The sequence below is a fragment of the Hemicordylus capensis genome, chromosome 2 (assembly GCF_027244095.1).
Source record: "Hemicordylus capensis ecotype Gifberg chromosome 2, rHemCap1.1.pri, whole genome shotgun sequence".
NCBI classification, from domain to species: domain Eukaryota; kingdom Metazoa; phylum Chordata; class Lepidosauria; order Squamata; family Cordylidae; genus Hemicordylus; species Hemicordylus capensis.
Window position 1 is genome coordinate 355,452,021 of NC_069658.1, and position 23,176 is coordinate 355,475,196.

The 23,176-nt window shown below is 43.7% G+C and overlaps 2 protein-coding genes across 8 annotated transcripts in view; one reads left to right on the forward strand and one right to left on the reverse strand.

Moving 5' to 3' along the window:
• On the forward strand, positions 1–22,421 carry RNF14 (ring finger protein 14). Of its 4 annotated transcripts, none has more exons than XM_053289961.1 (8): positions 1–129; positions 8,447–8,613; positions 13,270–13,421; positions 14,502–15,014; positions 15,692–15,920; positions 17,405–17,577; positions 18,866–18,996; positions 20,711–22,421. In XM_053289961.1, the coding sequence occupies exons 2-8, from the start codon at positions 8,463–8,465 to the stop codon at positions 20,778–20,780; spliced, it is 1,419 nt and encodes a 472-aa protein (XP_053145936.1). In that variant the 5' UTR covers positions 1–129; positions 8,447–8,462; the 3' UTR covers positions 20,781–22,421. The 4 variants fall into 4 exon arrangements, with proteins under 4 accessions (XP_053145936.1, XP_053145937.1, XP_053145935.1 ...); XM_053289962.1 differs by having other exon boundaries at positions 4–108; XM_053289960.1 differs by lacking the exon at positions 1–129 and adding an exon at positions 157–394.
• Positions 22,417–23,176, reverse strand: part of GNPDA1 (glucosamine-6-phosphate deaminase 1) — an 18,885-nt gene continuing 18,125 nt past the window's right edge. For all 4 annotated transcript variants that reach the window (XM_053289966.1, XM_053289965.1, XM_053289968.1 and 1 more), the window contains exon 7: positions 22,417–22,957. In XM_053289966.1, the coding sequence (XP_053145941.1) occupies positions 22,860–22,957 (98 nt within the window). In that variant the 3' untranslated portion in view covers positions 22,417–22,859. The remainder of the gene's footprint in view (positions 22,958–23,176) is intronic.

Consider the following 23,176-nt stretch of genomic DNA (forward strand, 5'->3'; position numbering starts at 1 on the left):
CGTAAAAGGCTTGCGCTGTGGCCGCTCTAGCCTTCTCTTAACTCTATGCTTTTTCCTTGCCGCTCTAGGAGTCAAGCCGGAATTCCCCGCCGAAGCTGGACTACTCAGGTGGGCAAAGTGCTTTTACTGGTGAGTGGCAGGCGCCGAGTTCTGCGCGAGTGGAGGGGCCCCGAGGAGTAGCTGCGAGGATAGGAGGAGGGCGGAGCTGGGGCTTGCGGGAGTCGAAGGTGGTTGAACTACGGAGTGTACAACACTGGAGTCTGTAGAAGGGCAACGCACCGGGAATGGGCGAGTGTGCGCTGAGTAACGCAGCCTGGTGATGACAGCAAGCATATACAGCACGTGACTGTTAGGAAGCGGTCAGACTGGAAGGGTGGCAAATGCTTTACAACTGGTACGAATCGTTTGTCGTATTCGTATAACTGATGTTTGGGCTGTCGAGGGAAAATCTTGTGCTCTTCCTGTTTGTTTAAGCACTACTAGCAACATACACTCTGTTGCTCAGTTGGTACGGGGGTATATCTCCTGAAGGTAACACTTCTGTTGCTTGCGAACAAATTTTCCCAGCAAGTCAAGTACCTTTCACATTTATTTTTATCTGTGTTCGTGTTTCGATTGTTATCACTAATGGGTTGTGGTTTCATGAGTAGCACTGGCATCGAAGGCCAGTCTGGTAATAAATGATGCAATTTCTTTCCTCTATTCTTGCGTCATTTTGTGCATCTTAAAAACAGCTTTAGAGGCTTTGCTCTTCCCTTTTGAGGGAAGAATATGCATTTAGCTTTTGAACAAAATGCTTCTTGTTCTTTCAAACCGTGGTTGAAAGAACACTTTGCAGGATCATGTGGGTAATGCATTACTGAATATACGGTTTAAGTTAAACAGTGGAATGAGATGTTAGTATAGCTTTTTAGAAGCTGGGTAAGTGTTCCTCAGGAATGCTTTGGTCCTAGCTTTTTATTACATGGTAAGGACTTGCAATAAACTATTTTTGTGGCCTCATTGGGGCTGTTCTGTCCTGTGATACCTATATAACATGGAGTATGTCTACACAAAGTCACCAAGCTCTCCTATTACATAATATCTAAACTTGGATCTCATGCTGTACTAGAGTCATGTACACCAGTCAGATTCAGTGGAGTGGAGACGCATTAGTTCAGTGATTCTTATCCTGATTCTGAAATCAGGCATCATGTTTTGCACAAATCAGGTTATTGCAGCAGAATGTCTTATTATGAGGATGTTGCAGAAAATATGTACTAAACTCCATGAATCTAGGCAAGCAACAGGTCTGCCACTTATCAACTAAAGCCTGTGATCCTCCTTTTTTGATTATTCAAAAGATAAGCATAGTTGATACCAGGGGCTGGGCCCAGAGACAAGATTGTAAAATGGGGCCCCTGTCACTGAAGCTCAGCTCATGAAGTAAAGAAATCTTAGAGAATGAATAGTGACAATAGAACATCATCCTAAATTATTTTTTAAAAGGTTTCGTAAATTGATGCAAGTCATGTAATGGTACTGGAGAAAGACATGCTGTTCTGGTAGCTCCAGGTCTTAACACTCACATCAATTTCGGAGAATGAATACAACTAAAGGAACCCCCAGCGGGTGCGCTGTTGGGGGATGTCAGTCATGTGACTTGCCTCTGGGGGGGCCCCCAAGGCAGTAGGCCCCCAGACAACTGTCTCCCCTTGCCCTATTATAGTTACGCTCCTGCTTGATACTCTAGCCTTATGCATGTATCTGTAACTAAAAAGGTACTAATTCCTTCTCATTGTATTCTTCACTAAAATGAAAATTGACCGCTATGTATTTGTGTTTGATGGATTGTACCATGAAAAATACAAATAATTTAACAGAAAGAAATACGTTTTTAAAATATTTGATTCATTAAGTGCCATCAAGTTGGTGTCAACTCTTAGCAACCACATAGATAGATTCTCTCCAGGATGATTTGTCTTCAACTTGGCCTTTAAGATCTCTCAGTGGTGCATTCATTGTTGTCGTAATCGAGTCCATCCACCTTGCTGGTCATCCTCTTTCTCTCTTTCCTTCAGTTTTTCCCAGCATTATGGACTTCTCAAGGGAGTTGGGTCTTTGCATAATGTGTTTGAAGTATGATAGTTTGAGCCTGTTCATTTGTGCCACAAATGAAAATTCTGGATTGATTTGTTTGTTTCTCTTGGCTGACCATGGAATCCTTAAGTTTTTTCCAGCACCAAAGTTGAAAAGCTTCAATGCTTTTTCTGTCTTGCTTCTTCAAAGTCCAGCTTTTGCATCCATAGAGTGCCACGGGAAAAACCATTGTCCAAATGATTCAGATCTTTGCAGGTGTAGACACGTCACAGCATCTAAATATCCTTTCCATGGCCTTCATTACAACCCTACCAAGTGCTAGTCTGCAGCATATTTCTTGACTGCTGATGGTCGATTCTAAAAGGCATGATGATCCTTTACTGTTGATGGTCGATTCTAAAAGGCAGAATCTATCTACCACTTCAATGTCTTCATTGTCAATTCTAAGGCTGGTTGCTGTACCAGTTGTCATTGATTTAGTTACATTTAGTCGTCGTCCCATTTTTTCACTGTGCTCCTTGACTTTCGTTACTAGAGCATGTAGATCATCTGCATTCTCAGCTATCAGAGTAGTGTCATCAGCGTAGCGCAGGTTATTGATGTTTCTTCCTCCAACTTTAAAACCATGCTCATCTTCTTCCAACCCAGCTCCTCTCAGTATATGTTCGGCATATAAATTGAATAAAAGAGAAAGTATACAGCCTTGTCTTACTCCTTTGCCGATCTGGAACCAGTCTGTTTCACCATGTTCTGTCTGGACTGTGGCTTTTTAATGAGAACAATGAGATGTCCTGGGATGCCCATTTTCCTAAGGATATTCCACAACTTGAAATGGTCAACGCAATTGAAGGCTTTTTTCTAGTCAAGAAAGCATTTTGTGCGATGGTTTACACAATTGGTTAAGTCTCCTCTCTTTGTTATGGGTATGTTGGGCTGTTGTTGGCCCCTGTGGCCAATCTGTTGGCCACTGTGTCGTTTTCCAAATTTGCTGGCATAGTCTTGTTAGAGCCTTGATTTATTCTTCTTCTGTTGCCTGCCACATTTCTGTAGCTATTCCATCAATTCCTGTAGCCTTCTGACTTGGTAATGACAGGAGTGCTGATCTAATTTCATTTTCCTGAACATTTTAAAATATACCTTTTTAGAAAAGAGGATTTCTACTGTTAGCATCATTTTCTTATCTTCTCTCCCCTCTTTCTCTTTTCCTTTTGGGTGCTGTACAGATTATGCATAACTGGACTGTATCCTAAGGTTTATTTTTATTCAGAGTGCAGCGGCCTTGCAGTAGGGATGTGCGCGAACCCCGAGGCGGTTCAAAATTTGAAGACCCTGGGGGTGGTGCTTTAAGGGCAGGGGAGGGTGCACTTAATCCTCCTGTCGCTTTCTCCCTGCCTGCGTAATTTTTTTGTAAGAATGTTTGGGGAGGCAGCATCCCTCCCTGCTGCCCCGTTGCCTTCCTTGGCCAGAAGTGGCTGGAAGTACCAGGCGCACGTTGTGCACACGCGCACCTGGTACTTCCAGCCAAGGAGGGCAATGGGGTGGCAGGGAGGGACACTGCTGCCCTGAAGATCTTTACAAAAAAATTATGCTGGCGGCAGGGAGGGAAGCAGTGGGAGGATAAGTGCACTCTCCCCCTGCCCTTAAAGCGCCACCCCCACCTCTTCCGAGCCACCCAGCCACAGTTCCGTGCACATCCCTACCTTGCAAAGGTTTTCTTTTTCCAAAAGAAAACCTTAGTATCCGGATCCAGTCTATTATCCTACGTAGAATGACTGCCATGTAGAAACACTGGAGAAGGCAAGGGTTGCTCAAGAGAATAGGACTTAGGAGGGCAAATGGCCCCAGGGAAATACAAGGCCATAATGATCCAGGGAAAAGCTACTGCAGAAACAGTGGATTTGGAGGAGGTACTTGCAGGAAGAAGAAAGAGTGACTTAGCAAAAGCAGTAGAGGGGGTTTTCGGGAGTGGTGATGTGGGGTGGAAATTCTTTTTCATTCCTTTATCTTTCTACAGAAAATCTTCAGCTTTAAAAAATCATTAGCCTGGCCTGATACAGTGTGTGTTAGGGATGTTCATGAACCGGATCTAGTTTGACAGCGGGTGTGTGTGTTTTACCTTTTAAGGAGCAGGAAGAATGCTCTTAGCCCCCGCCCCTGGCATTTCCTCTGCCGTTTCCCCCACCATTTCCCTTGCCGGCGCTGGTGGGGCGGCAACACATTTCCTTGCTGGCCATCGTCCTAGAAGTGGCCAGTGCGCATGTGCATGTTGCACCAGCCACTTCCAGGAGGATGCTGACTGGGATGGCAAGGAGGTATGCTGCTGCCACGCAGCCCTGATCTAAGGCAACTGCAAATATAAAGGTACTGCTATCTAAAATCTATAAGTTAATAATGGATATCGAATAATCTTTAAAGGGATGGAGAAAACATCCATCCATTACTTATCTGAAAAAGATGTAAATCAATATTTTGGTTGCAAGAGTTATTTGTATAAACAAAGACAAGAATTATAAAATATGTTGTTGTTGTATGCCTCTTAGAATAAAACGCAAATGAGTGCCCACAAGTACAGTAATGTGCAGTGTTGGGGATATATAGCAATTGCAGCCAACTTCATATGCACATGTGGTGGTGCTGTTGTCAATTCAGAAGTTTTGGTCTATGGTACAAACAATTTTAGAACAATCATGGGATTTTAAGTAAAGGTGGGACCTAAGAATATTCTGTTAGTATTTTTAATAGTGCCACAAAACTATGGGAGGTTGGTTTCAAACTTAAATTATGGCTGCTAGATTAGTGAGTACAAGGAACTGAAGGAACATGTAAGGACTGAATAAATGAAGGCTGGAACACTGCAAAACATAAAACTGATGGTGAGGCTGAGAGGTGGGAGATGGAAGAAATCTGTGTATAGTATAGTAAACAGTGCAAAAACAAAACTAGATGAGTGCAGATTTTTTTGGTTACAAAATCCCAATGTGTGTGCTCATCATCGGGGGACTACATAAGAGAGAGATAAACAAGGAAGGTCAGTACATTAATTAAGCAACAAATTAAAACATTGGAGACAAGTAGGTATATTGGGCTTTTTATGTTATGCCTTAAACATACAATGGCTTCTCTGATACATACTAATGACTGAAAACATATAGAAAGGTGGAGAAGATACCTAAAAGAAGTTGCCTGAAAAAGGAGTTCGATTTTTGTGTGTATACCTTCATTAAAAATGCCACAGTAATAGCATTCAAAAAGATCATAAAAATAGTAATTTCCGAAACATGAAATTTAAACTGAAGATGAACTCACAAAATGCAACTATTTTAAAACCTTTTGATCCTTACAAAATTTCAAGAAATAATTTTTTTCAGCTGTTGCTTAAGCATCATGAGACTGAAGGGAGAGATTATATAGAAGCTTAATAATGTCAATGGAAAAACCTGCACAACAAGTGAGCAACCATACAGTTTCTCAGAAAAGGATGCCCACGTGCAATCCTGAGGCATGTCAGAAACTGCAGGAAAGACTTGCTCAAACACCATCTAAAGAGAATAAAGAGTGTATCATTTAATAATGTCTGTAGCTGAAACTCTGGTATTTGCTTCAAGGCATTCCATGACGTCAACAGAAACCTCTCATCACATACAGTCATACTAGGAATATTGCCAATTGAGTGATCACCTCTGTTTCTCATTCTACACCTTATCAAACATTGTTGCCAGATGTTGAAACTCCACAAGGACTCTTTCCTTGTGGTAATCGTACAAAGAATTTGTCAGTCTTACAGACAAAAGTTTGGGGTGTGTTTGTGGTTTTTTTTTTTAACAGCTTACTACATGTAGCTCAGATTATGTTGTTAAATGCCCATGTAAATGTCTCTTTGTAGGCAAAAGCACCAAATCTTTAAAAAGGAGAATAGGAGAGCATTTGAGTAATATTATACATCAGAACATCACAGCCCCTGTCATTAATCATTGGCTAGGAAAGAAACTTACTATATCCAGTCTCTCCTTTGGGGCCATTCAAAAGATACCCACTCTTGAGGGCAGTATTTAATGGACAAAGAGGCTAGGTGGATTCTTGGACTTGGCACCTGGGGGGTGGGGATTAAACGAAAAACTTGATCTGTCAGCATTGGTTTAATGAGATAAATTCCTCGCCCCACCCTCAGTTCTGAAGATGTTTTCATTGATATACTTTCAGTGGTTTAAGTGGCCAAAGTGGTCACTCAAAATGTGTTGAATTTTGTAATAAACATGTATTTTGCAATAATTTACAATTCCTTTTTTGGCTCAGTTTTTGGTACTGCCCCTCTCCCCCCCCCCAGTAAACTGTGCTAGCCCTTTATTACCTATTGGGTGCTAAATTATAATATAGAGGTTGATACATACATACAAGTGTTTTTCTGTTGTATGCTTTAGTAAGCTTTGGTGAAAGACCATGACTTGGTGATAAAGGATTTATGCCAGGAAGACTGATTTTATTTAGATGAGTAACTTGTATTAATTTTTCAATGTAATGAAAGTGTAATATAAGTAATTGATTGAGTTGAGATGTGTTTACTCCTGACATTTATATATTGTATTGGCTATTTAGAGATGAAATAAAGACAAAAAGTCCAAATAAATTATTAATATGCATTAAAATAATCAAGCCAAAAACACAAGAAAGCATAAGGGATCTAGTACAGGTATAGCAGCAACAGAGTAAGCAGTAACTGAAATAGCAGGAGGATAAATGCTGCATTAGCCATCGAAAGCTTAGAGAATAATATTAATTTGACCTGCTGAGTAAAATATTGGAATAGGCGAGAAGTGGGTGTTCTGCTGTTGAGAAAGAAAAGCCCCTGTGCCTGGTAGCCACTCATTTGCCCTTAGAAGGCAGAGGCACCGAGAGTAGGGCCCCAGTGGCTGTCAGTTTCATACCAGAGAAAACATGCAAAGTCTTTGTGAGCCTCTGGTGGACTTTTCAATTTTTAGTGCTATTGGGCAGCTCTTTGGCATTCTGTGAGGGACACCTTTGGTAAAGCTAACCTGCACCCCTGGGGATTGTAGTTGTGTGCTATAACTACAATAGCATGTTTTCATTGTTGGTGTCCTTCTGTTTTGTTAAAACCGGCATGAATGTGAAATGTACCTGGCTAACTGAATGCATTTAAGCAAACTTGGCACATTACAGCATAGAATCTGAGAATTGTGACTTGAACTTCAGAACATGGACCTTTGGACTACCCCTTTGATATCAGTTTGGCAAGAGCATGAATGCTGCAGAATAGATTATTCTGCTTCCTTTCTATATATCTTGTTTCTGTGTAATTTCTGCTATGAACCCTGGAGTCCTGTGGAAGTAATGTCGCCTTTTCATCACACTCAGAGAGAGAGAGAGAATATATATATATCCCAATAAAACTCAATTATTAAGGGACAGTCCTGTTTAAGGAGTAATATATACACTCAGTTGTTAAAATCACATCTGTGTATGTAACATAATCATAAAAAAGTCTCTATAGTGGTTAAAAAGTTCAGTGCTCTAAAAATTCCTCAATAAAATAGAAGTCCAAATCAATCTCTTTTTTTGCTGAGGGATAACATATCCTGATTCCATCAACATCAGTATCTTGTTATATTGCTGTCAGCTGCCAAACATGTTTCAACCCCAAGAATGAGTCTTCTTCAGTGGCAAGAGATCACTATAGAACAAAACATGTATATAAGACTATCACAACAGAGGCTAGTGCCATAAGGCATGTTGCCTTGCCAGGATAACTATGACCAGAGATTGTGTCTCTACATCTGTATACTTGTGGGACTTCAGGGATGTGCAACTTTGGCCTTCCTACAGATGTTGGACTACAACCTCCATTACTTCTGATAATACCCTACTGTAGCTGTGTCATGAATCCTAGAAGCTTAAGCAGAATTTGAGTGAGTGTGTGTACCTCTCAATATCTCTGATAATCCCCGATGGTGACTGGAGATTATAGGAGTTGTAGTCCAGTAACAGGCAGAGCGTCAAAGTTGTGCAGCCTTCATCCCACTGCAGTGTTTTCTTGAGTGTAGTCCTATTGAAACTTGTGAAGTTTTGCATGGCTGCCTATTTTCAGCAGGCATGAGTATGTGCAGAATCTGTGTTCTGTGGGACAATTCTAATTAATGGAGCCAGCGTGGTGGAATGGAGCCAGCATGGATGACTTTGGGCCAGTCACTTCTCTCTCAGCCTAACCTACTTCACAGGGTTGTTGTGAGGAGAAACTCAAGTATGTAGTACACCACTTTGGGCTCCTTGGAGGAAGAGTGGGATATAAATGTAAAATAAAATAAAATAAAATTACTGCAGTCTGCCTAACTTATTCTGGGGGATATATTTACAGTTCACAGGAACTTTAAATGTCTTCAGAGGACAAAGAAGCTCAAGAAGATGAGCTGCTTGCTTTGGCAAGTATTTATGAAGATGAATTCAAGAGAGCAGAGTCTGTACAAGGAGGAGAAATTAGAGTCTCTGTGGACCTGCCACAAAACTTCAGCATATTTGTGAGTGGTGAGTCTAGCTCTCTTCTGATGTTTGAAATTGTTTTACTGCTTAATATGCAAAATACTCTAACTTGTTTTCGTCCTCTTCTTTCCAGGCCCCTGTACATTGGGGCTGGTTCATGTTGGCCCCAGGGGCACACCTAGGTGATTTTGTGCCCAGACCAGCCCTTCCACAAGACCTCCTGCTGTGAGGCCTCCCATGTGAGCCCCCCCCCCACTGCAAGGCCCCCAATACCTATTTGCGGGGGGGGGGCTACTGCTGCAGCTAATCTACATGCTGTTTTTGCCATTTTTTAAAAACAAAGCCACTGCATGGCCTAGAGGTGGCTGCTGGGGGCGGGGGCAGCTGAGTAGTCGACCTCCTTCTCCCCCCGGTGGTGGCAGCAATGACTGGGCATGTTCTCCTGGCCCAGCAGCTGTTCTGAACTGTGAGGTGCACCTGCGCAGTTCAGAAAAAGATTGGCGCTATCCTGTGACATCCCAGGTTTGCAACGATCTTTTTCTGAACTGCGCAGGCACACCTCATAGTTCACAACAGCTGCTGGGCCGAGAGGATATGCCCAGCGGTCACTCCACCCATCACCGCCACCACCAGTGGGGTGGGGAGGGGAGAGGAGGTCAACTACTCAGCTCCCACAACCAGCAGCCACCCCTTGGCCGTCTGGCGGTCTTGATTTAAACCCTCCCCTCCCAGCAAAAATGGCACGTAGATTAGCCGCGGCAGGTAGACACAGGGTCACTGTAGGAGCTCCCTCCAGCTATTTGGAGGCTCCCCCCAGACCTTGGAGGCCATGGACCGGGGCCCCAAGGTCCAGGGGTTAGAGCGCCTCTGGATGGCCAAGTGTGTAGGTTCAGCATATGGTGTGGTGCAGGCAGGAGCAAGTAGGAGGCTTGTTTGCTTCCCCTTACACTGTTTAGAAGATGCTGTCTGATCAGACACCTATGCCTCACACACAATAGATAAAGTGGGGTGTACATGCATATGGGTTGAATCACATCATCTCTTTTTTGCATAGGGTCCATGAGTGGTATCTGCTACACTCTAGGATGTTGCATGAATTAGCTTTAAAGCGTTTAGGTAATAATATTGCAGATCCTGTAAGGACTTGGGAGAATGTATGTTATCAACACCACTATGCGTTGCTTAAAACATTAGAGTTGGATCAAATTTGATTCCAGTTGGGTGTATCGGTTCACTGGGGGAGGGTCATGCCTGCATCGAAATCAGCTGAAAGCACAGCACAATGTTGGTTTGAGCCAACATATTGGGGTCTTTACTTGGCAGCTGTGCAGACCCATCTCACAGTGGGCTCCCCTTTCTTCTAACTTGGAAAAACGGCTGCCTCAATAGGCAGCAGCAGACTTAAAAAAATTTCCTTCTCCCCAGCAGTCAGCCTGCAATGCTCCAGGGAAGGAAGCAGTGTCACAATGGTGCATTACTGGGGTGGGTGCGGGTGGAATGGCCCATAGGGACAACCATGTTTCCTAGTAGTGCACTGGGTGAAAGGACTCAAGGTTGCTTGAATCCCCAGAACATTGTGTTGGCTGCCCAGGGAGGAAGCCAGAGATTTTACACCCCACTGCTCCTGCCTATCAAGGCAGCAGCTTTTTGAAGAAAGGAACTACTGTGCTGCTATCAAGTAAAGCCCCCATTGACTCGATACAGAGTGAATCGGATCTGTTTGGATTGGGGCCTATCAAGGATTTTTTTTTTTAATCTGACTAGAACCAATTGAAAATTGTCCAATAGGGTTCACATAGCATTGGGTCTGATTACTGGTTTGATTTGATGCACAGCCCTAGATATTAACAGAGTCTTCAGATTATGTGAGTTAGGCATGCTTTTTGCAGGGTTATGCCCTGCTCTCATCACTCAGGAGTAGGAGCTAATCAGTCTTAAAAAAAAATAGGCTCAACAGGATAAACTTTACTTTAAAACTTACTGGTGTACTTTCAAACAAAGAGTTGTACATGGGGGATGCTTCTGCACATGAAGAGGAGGGATTATTTTTGGTGATTTCCCTGCCCTCCCTCTGCAGCTGCTTAATCACCAATGTTTTTCAGTGAAACAACTTAAAGTTGACTTCATCTGGTGCATTTTAAGCCTTCCATACTTGACATCTGACTGCACCATTATGTGAGAGACAAGAAAATAAAACTACAAGGCAAAATTTTGATAAGAGAAAGATGTGAACTGAGAAGCTGTAGAGAAGGGAAAAGTGACTTAATACATGGCTGGGAGTACCTTCTTGGTCACCACCTTTAATGCAAAATGATGTGAATAAATACCATTGGAAGAGAGAGAGAACAAGGGAAGGGAACATTACTCTTCAGTGGGTACTTAACAAAGCAAGCATTCTTACCAGCTGGGAGATTGGAATCTATTAGCAGGAGTTGCTGCCTGGGAGATCCTCTCAGGTGGGAGAGGAAGAATGCAGAAGTCCCTTTGCTGCTGAATTTCAGGTGGAGGATATTGCTGGGGAAGGGAAGCAAGAGAGACTGCATGAGGGGAGCTGCCTTGTAAACAGACAGAGGGAGAGCAAAGACACAGATGTTGAGCACCAAAAAGAGATGGTGTGGTCGTGCACCCACTTTATCTGGTCAGTTGGCAGGTGAAAGGGAGAGTGGCAGTGAATGCATGACAGAAGACTAGCCTAGTTAGGTGAGAATGCAGAACCAGAATGTGGTGCTTATGGGGGCGGGGTGTGTGTGCACATGGGGGCAGGGTTAGAACCTGCTGCTCCCCATATTTTCTGACTTGATGATTGGACTAGCTCTGCCTTCACCCTTTCCCCACTTGCTAACAGAAAAACGGTTTTTCTCTTCTGGACCTACTTAGTTGCCTATGGTGAGAATGGCAAGTACTGAAATACTAGGCTGGCCCAGTCTTAAATGTACATGTGGCTTGCACTATTATAACTGAAGTTATATTTTAGGCATGTCGTCTTTTGTCTGTTTAGCCCATTAAGTAGCCCAGATTCCCATCCATGTAGCAGATTACAACGTGAGGGGAATAAAATTGCTGAATCATCCCCTCTATGCTTTGCAAGTAAAGGGTTCTCCCAAAACATTCCTGTAATCTTGGTAGGGCCTAAGGTTGCCACCACCACCCACTTACCGACCTAGGTTAAATTCCTCCCTGGGCTTGAGTGGAAATCCCAGGGAAAACTTTAGCTATTGGAAAAGTATACAAAAACCTTCCATGTGCAAGCTTACACATGGTAAGAAAACTTGTAGTTACTGAACGTCTGAGGCATGTTGCACCAGAGAAACCCTCTTCCTTCCAGCCCCCACATTCCTGAGTTAAAAATCCACTCTGAGAGGCTTGTAAAATGCAAAGAATAAAAAGGGGGGGAAGCTTTATTCAAATGCTACAGAGTGCTTTGGTCTGAGGCTCCCTCAGCTTTTAGTTACAGGTAAAAATACTCAGTGGTTACAAGAATACTTCAAAAAGCTCCCCAGTTGCATGGAACAGGGATGTAAGGAAATACAAAAGCACCTTTAAAAAGCTACAGAGTCTTTTGCAATACCCTAGATGGATGGGCAAGGTCTAGTGTTTCTTAGTTTAGTTAACTAGTTTAGTTTGGCTAACTTGCATTTAAAAAGAAAAAGAACAACTAAGCTCTAGCTGTTAAGAACCTGACTTTTATTCAGCCTAAAGGCCAGAGCTTTCATGTATTCTAAACTCCATTTTGAGCCTTCTCTGCCTCAGACAGGCTGTTGCCTGTCAGGTAACTCCTGTGTAATTTCCTGATTTGGCTGTTTCTGACAAAGTGGGACATTATGGAAAACAGTTCCTTGTTGTTTGGCAGAATCTGTGAGCCATCAAGTAGATCACTTTCTATGGTTTAGACCAATGTGCCCATCAACGGCTGAGTCTGAGACCTGAGCCATTTCCCCAGCATATAAGCTGGATGGTACCTAGATAAATGGGTTAATTCTTACTTACACACATTCCTTTCTGCGTTCTACTTGCCAGACTGGGGAAACATAAAATTCTTCCTTATAAAAGCTAAGTGGACTTTTTGTCTGGGTGGAGTTTTTTGGAGGTTGAATGATGTGGCGGTTCTTAGGTGGGGGACTTCTAAGGGGGGGATCCCAACTCAGGGGCTCCAGAGTTCCTGAGACCGTGAAGAGTTCTTTGTTCCCTGTGGGACAATGACAGACCAACAATGAACCAGAGCAGCTTGTGGGGGAGATAACATGGAAAGCAAGATACACACACACACACACACACACACACACACACACACACACACACCCTCTCTACCTCTAGGAGAAGCAGCTGACTGGATTTGAAGGAGCAGGCTTCCCAAGAGTGGTAGAAGCTACTGAAGTTTCTGGGACTGATCCTGACACTAGCCCTTGGGGAAGCGGAAACATGGAGCAAAAGCTGCAAGCACTTTCTGCTCAGTTGTTGGATATAAAGAACGGCCGGCAAAGCACAGGAGGCTAGCTGGGAGAGGTTCACTATAAGTAAGCCCTTTGGTGTGTGTTTCTTTTCAGCCTTTGGTTTTGTTCCCCATCCCTAAAGCAAGTGATGTCTAGTAGGCAGTTGAGAAGACACTTGCTTTTGCTCTGTCTCTTTTGATTAAACAGTACAGTTCTGACAGTACCACTTTAGAGTTGCCTAGAGTTGCTGACAGATTTATCCTTGTTTCAGGCTCCTCAACAGATAATCTTCAAGACAGCAAGTTTGAATGCACTGTGTGCTTTTTGCCACCAATTGTGCTGAATTTTGAACTTCCAGCAGACTACCCGTCAACCGCCCCACCTGTGTTTGCCCTCAGTAGCAAATGGCTGTCCCTGCTACAGGTCTGGCACAAACCTTTAATACTATTTGTAGTTCACCAGAATACTTTTTTAAAAAATGATTAAATTTTAAAAACTAAACTCTGGATACATATAGCTAGTGAAAGATCATTTTTGTTAACATTCAGATTCAGCTGGAAAATTATTGAAAATTCTGACATGTCTCTCATAGTGTTAGAATTAGAAATTCTAATTAGCTGAATGTTCTGCTGATTATATTATCCAATTCTATTGTATCTAAAGTGGTGTGTATGTGTATATAACTATATAAAATCTGATAAACTGCTCTAATCTGATAAATTCAGCATGATTGGTTTGAAATAATCTTTTGAAAAATTTGACCATATCCATATTCATATATATTCATAATTAGAATGTTTGTATACGGATTTTTGGCTCCCCCAAAATCACAAAATGATTTACATAGCAAAAGGAATAGAAAATGGTTCATAGTTCCAAAGGGGCCCACAATCTAAAAATAAACTGAGGGTAAAATCTAGCAATAGCCACTGGAGGGAGGTTATGCTGGGTCAAATAGGAACAGATGTTCCCCTGCTAAATATAAGAGCTACCACCTTAAAAGGTGCTACTTTGCCCTGTAAACAGGGGGCAGTATAGATAATTATGTGCAAATACAGGCATGTGTGATGTAGGACACATAAGAATACTGTTTAAAGTATGCGTTCTTTGAAGATGGAAGTGTGCCTATCAATTGTTAGATGATTAAGGCTGCAGATCTAAGCATACTCACCAGGAGTAAGCTCTCGTAAACACAGCAGAACTTGCTTTTGAGTAAGCGTATGTAGGGTGGACAGCAGGATTGCACTTATGCACACAAATGACACATTTCTGTTGAACTGAGTGAGTCTTGCTTCCAGGTAAAAGTGTTCTGAATTGGCATCAGAATATATCCTCTTTCTGTTGGAAAATTTAATTTTCCATCATAGCCTTGTTTTAAATATGCCCTCGTCTTGAAGTCTGATGTTTTCTTAAAAGATACAATCTAAAACAGATTGTCCCAAGAGTTCTGAAAGACAGTGTTCTCTCATCAGTATTATTGTGTGTTTTCCCTCCTCCTCCTAGCTTTCTGCCCTTTGCAAGCACTTGGATAACTTGTGGGAAGAAAATCAAGGCTGTGTGGTCTTGTTTGCCTGGATACGGTTTCTCAAGGAAGAAACACTTGCCTATCTGAACATCACCTCCCCATATAAACCAAAGATATATGACCACAGAAAAGAGCCAAACATCACAAACAAAGAAGAAGTTTGTTACAGCATAGCAGCTTCTGCGACGGCACAAGAAGAAACTCTTGATGTGAGAGCTGTCCAAGATGTTGAGTCTCTGTCCAGCCTGATTAGGGAAATTCTAGACTTCGATCGGGCCCAGGGAGAAAAATGCTTTAACAATAAAATGTACTTGTGTAATATCTGCTTTTCTGAAAAGCTGGGAAAGGAATGTATGTATTTCATGGACTGCAGGCATGTGTACTGCAAGGCTTGCTTAAAGGACTACTTTGAAGTTCAGATCCGAGATGGGCAGGTCCATTGCCTAAACTGTCCGGAACCAAAATGTTCTTGTGTTGCTACTCCTGGGCAGGTAACAACCATTTCATGGACAGTCTGTTTAAAACACACACAAACACCACACCCCCAAACAGGACTGGATTTTTTAAAAATCCAGCACTACCCTGAGAACTCAGAAATAAACAAGGATGTGCCAGAGAGGAAAGGTTGGATTTCTTAAGTTGGCTACTCCTGTTGCAAACAAATCATGACTGCAAAGGCTAAGACAGTGGTTTGTGGAATAAGTTTGGGTTTAGATTAAGCTCAAAATCAAGTGCATGTTTCTAGTTTCCTGTAACAAGTTTTTGGAGATATGAGTTCAATTGAAACACACTGTAAACTGTGCTGCCTAGAGCCTACTGATACTGTCTGGAATTTAATTAACAAGTCCTGGACCTTAGATACCTTGAGCACATGCAGAAATACGTGATCCTGGGCACTGATTTCATTCTACCATGATCAAGAGTAGCAAATGCCAATTTAGGGTTTGAACTAAGAACAAACACTACTGGCTTCAATGTCTGTGAAAAGGCCATAAGTTTCTTAGGAGAAACATCTTAATAAAGTTTGTGTGTGTCTCTTTGGTTCTGTAGCTAGAGTATGGGATAAATCATGATAGGACAGATTCAGAACAGCCATTGATGACTCTCCCCCCCCCTCCAAGAATCAGAAATCAACATCACTATATTTTTACTACCACCATTGTTTTAGGTGAAAGAGCTGGTAGAAGAGCAGCTATTTGCACGGTATGATCGCCTGCTGCTTCAGTCAAGCCTGGATTTGATGGCAGATGTTGTATATTGCCCACGTCCATGCTGCCAAACGCCAGTGATGCAGGAACCATCTTGTAGTATGGGCATCTGTCCCAAGTGTAGTTACGCCTTCTGTACTCTGTGTAAGATGACTTACCATGGCGTCTCTCCATGTAAAGTAACTGCAGGTGAGTTGAACGCAAGAAAAATACTTCTCACTGGAATATTTGGATGCGAAATAGTGTACCTACTATACTACTCCCTTTGATGTGGGCAACTGTTGTAGGGTATGTGGATTCTTCAAGGGATGCAGCCTACACAGTGCCCCTTCTCACCAGGGCTGTCCTTTAGTAGAGTAAATCAGGGCGGCTGCTCCTAGCCCCGCACCATCCAGAGCCTCTCCCACGGTTGCTGCTTCTCCGTCTCTTTCCTGTCACACAGCTCTGCCTTACATTCTAGGCAGGCTGCAGTGGGGTGTTAAAGTGGAGAGCAGCAGCAGCAGTAGCAACTGGTGAGGAAGCCCTCCCTTGCCAGCCATGCTGCAGATCGGTACTTTGAACTCTGCAGTGCAGCCTTCTTAGAAGGTAAGACAACGCTTTGCAAATGGTGAGGAAGGAGGGGCCGGCCCAGCTGCACAATGGGCAAAAGTGGCAGTGGGCGGCCCACAAACAGAGCTGAGGCTGGCCTAGTCAGCATCCTCTGTCTGTCTGTCTGTCTGTCTGTCTGTCTGTCTCTCCCTCCCTCCCCCACCCCGGCTCGAATTGCAGCTGGGTCACTAGATGGAGGGCTTGCTTTCTCTCTTGCAAACCCTCCACATAGTGAACTGTCTGTAAGCTGGGCTCAGAGATGAAGGGTACAGAAAAGGAAGTAGAATAACAATGCCCCTCAACATGAGGGGGCGGGGCTGGGGCTCCGCTTACGTTTGTTCACGGCCCCGCTCCCCCCCCCGGGACTTGAACGGGCTGTGCACAGAACGGGCTCCCTTCGAGCCACTGTTGGGGCAGGGGTGGGTTTAAGGATGGGGGAAGGTGCACTTCCCCCGCCACACTTTCTCCTCTGGTGCTCTGTGTATAAATAGTTCAGCGGTTCCTCCTTGCCCACCCCGTTGCTTCCCTGACTGAAAGTGCTGTGCTGCCGCTCCGCCAAATTATTTATACACAGAGTGCCAGAGGGGGAAGCGTGGTGTGGTGGTAGTCAGTGCACCCTCCCCTGTCCTTAAAGCTGCCCCTGTGTTTGAACCTGTACAAATGCGGTGGTTCCGAACCTTTTCAGCGTTCAAAGACTAGAACACCGAACAGGTTTGTGCACATCCCTAGCTTCTCAGTGTCCTTCTGTCTTAGCGTTCCTGATTTCTGACCATGCCTTTAACCTCTTCAACCTAGGAGAGGAAGTACTATCTATTGAGGGAGAAACACTTAATGAATCGGATAGCTCTGATCAGCTGTGCAAAACTGGCTTTTCTGTGGCATTTGCACTTAACTCATTGTCTATACACTACTTGGAGCCCAATTATGTTCCTGGAAGAAGTGGGGAATGTTAACTCACATATTGCTGCTTCGTATTCCTTACTAATGGCGGACAATGGCATTTGGTGTGTTTGAGAAGTAAAGCTATGCATGCTTTTAAAGTATGGCTTTTCAGGGCTTATCTTCTGTTCTGTTATTTTCCTTAGAGAAGTTAGTGGATTTGCGCAATGAATACCTTGAAGCAGATGAGACCACAAAAAAGTTTCTAGAACAACGCTATGGGAAAAGGGTGATTCAAAAGGCTCTGGAGGAGATGGAAAGTAAAGAATGGCTGGAAAAGAATTCCAAATCATGTCCTTGTTGTGGAACTCCTATAGAGGTACGATCAGGGCAGAGGGAGAGGACTTGAAAAGATGTGAGGAGTCTAGAACATGGCCATCTATAATTATTTTTTGTGTGAAAAGTTGTGGAAACATTTTCTCAGCAACAGGGGAGATTACTTGTGAGAGGGAAGCACATATTGAGTCTCTTAGTGCAAGCACAAGGACTCTGTTGAATGAAAGCCAGTACCTACTTCTGTGGCTCATGATAGCCAGGAGTATAGATAAACTGCATCTGTGATTAAAGGTGGGATCACTGCCATTCAGTGTTCTTAATTGCAAAGCAGAACATTCTGCTGCCATACTGGCCAACTTAATAATGAAATATTATTCCCCCAAAGACTGGAAATATTGAGGCTCTCTACATGAGCAGTGTGGAGAGCCGGATGGGATTTGGCGGGGAGAGTAGACTTGGCCCACTCTCCCCGCAGATGATCATACAGCCCGATAACCGGCTCCATCAACTGGTTGAGGCTGCGGTGGTGATCAGGGGCAGCCTGGCCCCCGGAAGTCCCAGGATACCCCATGTAAGTGCATGGGGCATTCTGGGGAGCCCCCCAAAGCCAGGAGGCTTGCTGCAGCCTCCTGGTCAGGGGTCTCCTCACGAGTCAGCGTGGAGTCACGCCGTGGCGACTCACGGTCATAATCGGGTTAGCGGAGCGCTCACTCTCACCTGCGAGCCTGGTGGTTCCCATGACTGCTGGAAAGTGGGCTGGGCTCCCTTAGCCCACTTTCCAGCAGTTGTGAGAACAGCCACATTACGTCAGCTTAGGCAAGGGTCTGCTGAGGCAAGGGTATTCCATTATGTCCACAATCATGAGGCTGTTATGAGACTGAATATACAGCAGTGTGAGATCTGGGTTGCCCAATAGCTATGGATGGCTCACATTTTAGCTTCTTGACATCCTAACGGTGAGGAGGAGGAGTCTGATTCATGCGGTTCAAGAATCAGTGGTTGAGAGTGGCCACTTCCACCTTCACACTTTTCTCTCTCCACACATGAGACAAAAGTCTGTTGGTAAAGGAGTCCCTCCGTTTGAGCCTTACTATACTTGCTGTCTGGAAAAATTCAGCTCTTAAAAGGTCACCACTCGTATTTCATTTTGCAAGGATTATGCCCAGAGAACACCCCTACGATTTGGTATCTTCCCCCTAGACAAGGCAACTAGACAGGAGACGTCTTCACTCTGCACATATGCTTATGTCTGATGTTGAACTGAGCAGCTGTCGCTTTGCATTAAGGCATAGTTGGTCTAGTTTTTGTGTTTTCTTTCTCTTCATTGTCAGAAACTAGATGGCTGCAACAAGATGACATGTACTGGCTGCATGCAGTACTTCTGCTGGCTTTGTATGGGTTCTCTCTCAAGGGCAAACCCATACAGGCACTTCAATGATCCGGCCTCCCCATGCTTTAACTTGTATGTACACTTTATATATTAAAAGAGAAATGGCACTTGAACTGCATATTGTACTGTGTCCCCTTGTTGTAATGGGCTGAAATCTAGAACTTCAGCACACATTCTAGGGATGTGCATGGAGCACAATTTGAAAGGCAATACATAACACCTTCCGTGCACCTTTCTAAAACTGAGGAGAGCAGGTGCATACCTGCTCCCGCCCCACCATTTGCTGCCACTTCTTAGCAATAGCAATAGCACTTACATTTATTTATATACCGCTCTATAGCCGGAGCTTTCTAAGCAGTTTACAATGATTTAGCATATTGCCCCCAACATTCTGGGTACTCATTTTACAGACCTCGGAAGGATGGAAGGCTGAGTCAACCTTGAGCCCCTGGTCAGGATCGAACTTGTAACCTTCTGGTTACAGGGCGGCAGTTTTACCACTGCGCCACCAGGGGCTCCTGAATTCTTGAATTGGCTGTGCCTCCCAGCTATCTTGGCATGCCGACGGGGCTCTCCCCCAGCTGCCTCCACATGACTGCCCCATGTGGCGTCTGCACATGTGCGTGCGGCAGCCATTTGCATGGTCAGCAACCTTGCTGACCATGAATTGCCCTTTGAATCGTGATTTGTGCACATCCCTAACACTCCAGCCATTAGGGACTGTAGTAATCAATACACACCCACCCACCCCACAGGAGGGAGCGTGGAGCATGTGGGTGGCTGCCTGGGCTTTCTATTGTTGGCTGCTGCACTGTTAAGCCAGCTGCAGAGCTTTGGATCACCCTTTCTCACTTGCACGGGGTTCCCTTCCTTCCAAGCATCATGCTTGTCGACTTTGTCCCCCGATTGTGCTGTTGGCACTAGGATGATAGCACAGCAGTCACTGCCAGAAAGCCCAGGTGGCAGCTGCCCACACCTGTTTGCAGGGCATACCTTGCAAGTGGCCACAGTGGCAGTGCCTGTGCACCTTGCAAGAAGAGAGGAGGCAGTACCTGGCTGTGAGAGGGGCAGGGCCAGGCAGCATTAGTGTTTCCTCCTGGGAGTGGGATGTGGTCAGCAATGGGGGCAGGGAAGCTTTTGGTTTCCCAGTAGCACCAAGCTGGCACCCCGTCCCCAGGTTGAGGCAGGCATGACACTGATGTGTGCACTCAGAGCCCAGTGCTTCAGGCAGGGGCCTGGGTGGCCAGGCCCTAAGACAGGCCCTGATTACAATGATAGCATGAGTCTCAGGGTGTTTTCTTTAGTCCTACCACCAACGGCCAGTTTACGTGATTGGCAGAATCCAGTAATAAACCTTGTCCTTAGCTACATATAGGGGGAGTGGGAACTATTTAAATTCTTTCTTGTATAAAAATATGATTGATTAATAAATAAATTAATTAAATAAAAGTAAATATCTCTCTGCACAATACAGTAAAATATCAGAGGGGGGCGGGTTCTAGGCAGCCCACTTCCTGACATGCTATTCTTACGTGAGCAGGGCATGTTTCTGTTTGGGGTGGGTGGGAAGGGGGGAATATTCAGGCACACAGTCCTGCTGCCTGAAGTGGTGGTAACCAGGAAAAGCTTTTCCAGTTGATTCTGCTACTTGTACAGGTGGAGTTTCAATATAAAGAGAAAACCAGTAGGAATAAAAGTGTAAATGAAACCATACCATGCATGGCTTGCAACATGTTGGTAAATTTTGGAGGATTTGGTTTCTAATTCACCTTCTTGTATGTCTCAGGTTATTTCAGACTATGCAGAATGATGCTGACTTATGGGATGATGATGATGATGATGATGATGAAGATTAGTCTCCTAGTATCAAAAGCTGAAGAAATCAAGAGTTACACCTTGCATGCTGTTCAAGGTTGTCTTCAGTACTGGCCCGAAAGAAGATACAGAAGCACTGCAAGATGCTTACAGAACTTTAAATTTCTGCCACTAGAAGCCTTTAACCGCTTGGAGTAGTTGTCCTTTCCTTTAGCTTTTAAATAATAGAACACTGAAAAATTGAGCGAGATCCCTAAAATTCTACACCACTCTCCATCTTGTAAATGACCCTGTTGCCACTAAAACTGATCCAGATTGATACAAAATGGAAATTCTGAACTGCTCCTTTCCTGTGAGCACAGTAGCTTGTTTATGTCAGTATCTGTTCCAGTAGAGGGAGATAATTACTTACCAGCTTATTACGAAATTGTTCTTTTTGAGAGCAGGGAGGATTTGTGTATGAATATAATCTTGCATGGAACTGCATGTCAGCTGCTGCAATGGATTTATTTAGTTACCTGTTTTATGCCTTTCTAGAGCTACACTTAGTCTATAAGTGATCCTCATTTTTTTTAATACTTCAACTGACATCTTCACATTCTACTAGTTAACTGCTGTCATCCACTGATTTTATTGGGGGCAGACTGTGTGACTACTGCTCGTTTAGACCCCTTCCATCCCCTACACCCCAGTGGGAGTAGAAGCTACCTGTAGAAAACAAAGCCATCTAGGATTTTAGTATAGCTATGATTGGACAGAAACTGTCTGTCCCACACCTATGAGGGAGCAGCAGCTGACTGTTCACATGGGGCTGTGATTTTGGAGTGGGGGTAATTTTTAGTGTGACTAAATATACTTCTGCATCGCTGGAGTACTCAAACCACTACCTTTATTTTTGGGTGGTCTGTTAATTTCTAAACTGAGTTCACTATTATTTTGTGATAAAATACACACCAATTAACACAAATATATAAAAGATTAGTGGTCATCTAGAAAGCCATCAAGCAAATGGATTTTGCTTGCCAAAGGCTAGTGAGAATAAGAGTCATAACTTGTTGCCCAAAAGGACATGGGCTCCTCATAAGTGCCTCTTCAAGGGAGTGCTACACACAGCTACACTACTGAAAAAGGCCTGCCTGCTAGCCACTGACTGAACTTAAGTAGGTAGGGGCACCTAGAACAGATCCTTTGACAGTTTCAGTAATTACGAATGTTCATATAAGGAGGAAGTCGTCCACATATCTTACTCCCAGGCCATTTAGGACTTTATATGTAAGAAGGAACACTGAATTGTGCCTGATATTGTGTGTCTGCACAACTAGTTATTTCCTTAATCATGCCCAGCATGCTTTTTATAGGCTCATATATGAGCCGGGGGGGGGGGGGGGGCAGTTGGAAAACATTAATCGTGCTCCTGTCTTTCTCCCAGTCCCTGGAGGAAAGAGATCAAGGTTGTAAGGGTAATAATAAGAGTGCAGGCGGATGATCCTCAGCACGTGCAATATTTGGCACCTTAGAGAGCTTCAAAACATGGTTATAGGGAACTGTAAGAATAATTGTGTTGATTGCATAGTAACTTGTGAAGCTTTCTAACTTCTTTCCCTGATATTCTGTTTTCTAAGATCCAGGATCCGATGATGTTTAAATCTTCCAACTACTGTGAAATAAATACTATGATTCTGTTTTGGAAAACATTTGTCTTTAATGTAGAAAATCACATTAGTAGCAAAGCTTCATCTGATCTTGAACACTCAGCTCTCGATTGATGTTATATTTTTGTGATTCAAATACAGTACATTAAGAAAAATACTTCTGCCCAGTAAACCTGTAAGAGTACATACCATGATCTGTTGAGAAGAATTAACAGCCTCCATTGCTTCCCATTTCACCTTGGTTACTAAAATGGCAGAGGGCTGATACTAGCTTGCAGTGCCACTGAGGAATGCTTGACATGGCTAGTCCACTTCAGCTTGGTTTTAAGTCCATGGGAAATATCCAGTAATGGAGTTCAGTAATGAGTTTCTCTGTCAACTTTTAACAAGATGCAAGAGCTGGTTCAAAGTAGCCTTCACTCATAATTCTTCAGCAAAAGGCTCTATTTAGCCAGTTATCCAAAGACTCTAATCACTGTATGGTTTCTTGGACTGGCTTTTTTCTGCTCCCACTTCCTTTATACTGTATAATGGGTCCACAAGTTTGTTATGAACAAGCATCAAACCTGTCACAATAAGAAAGATTAAGTGAAAGAAATGCACATTTGTCCCTAAAACCATACAATGTTATTTTACATGTGCTGTGCTTATGCAGGAAGTGGGAAGGAGACCAAGTACATTCCTCCTCTCCCCACTACATGCTCTCATTCATCAAAAGTGCTCTAGTGTAGCACTTTGGGTAGGTAGATCTTGTGACTCCCAGCACATACAGCAACCAGCATTTT

Coding starts and splice junctions, on each gene's coding strand:
- RNF14 (XM_053289961.1), top strand. CDS start 8,463: ATGTCTTCAGAGGACAAAGAAGCTCAAGAAGATGAGCTGCTTGCTTTG. Junction 15,921..17,404: donor TCCATGTAAAGTAACTGCAG/GTGAGTTGAACG, acceptor TATTTTCCTTAG/AGAAGTTAGTGGATTTGCGC. Junction 18,997..20,710: donor GCCTCCCCATGCTTTAACTT/GTATGTACACTT, acceptor TGTATGTCTCAG/GTTATTTCAGACTATGCAGA.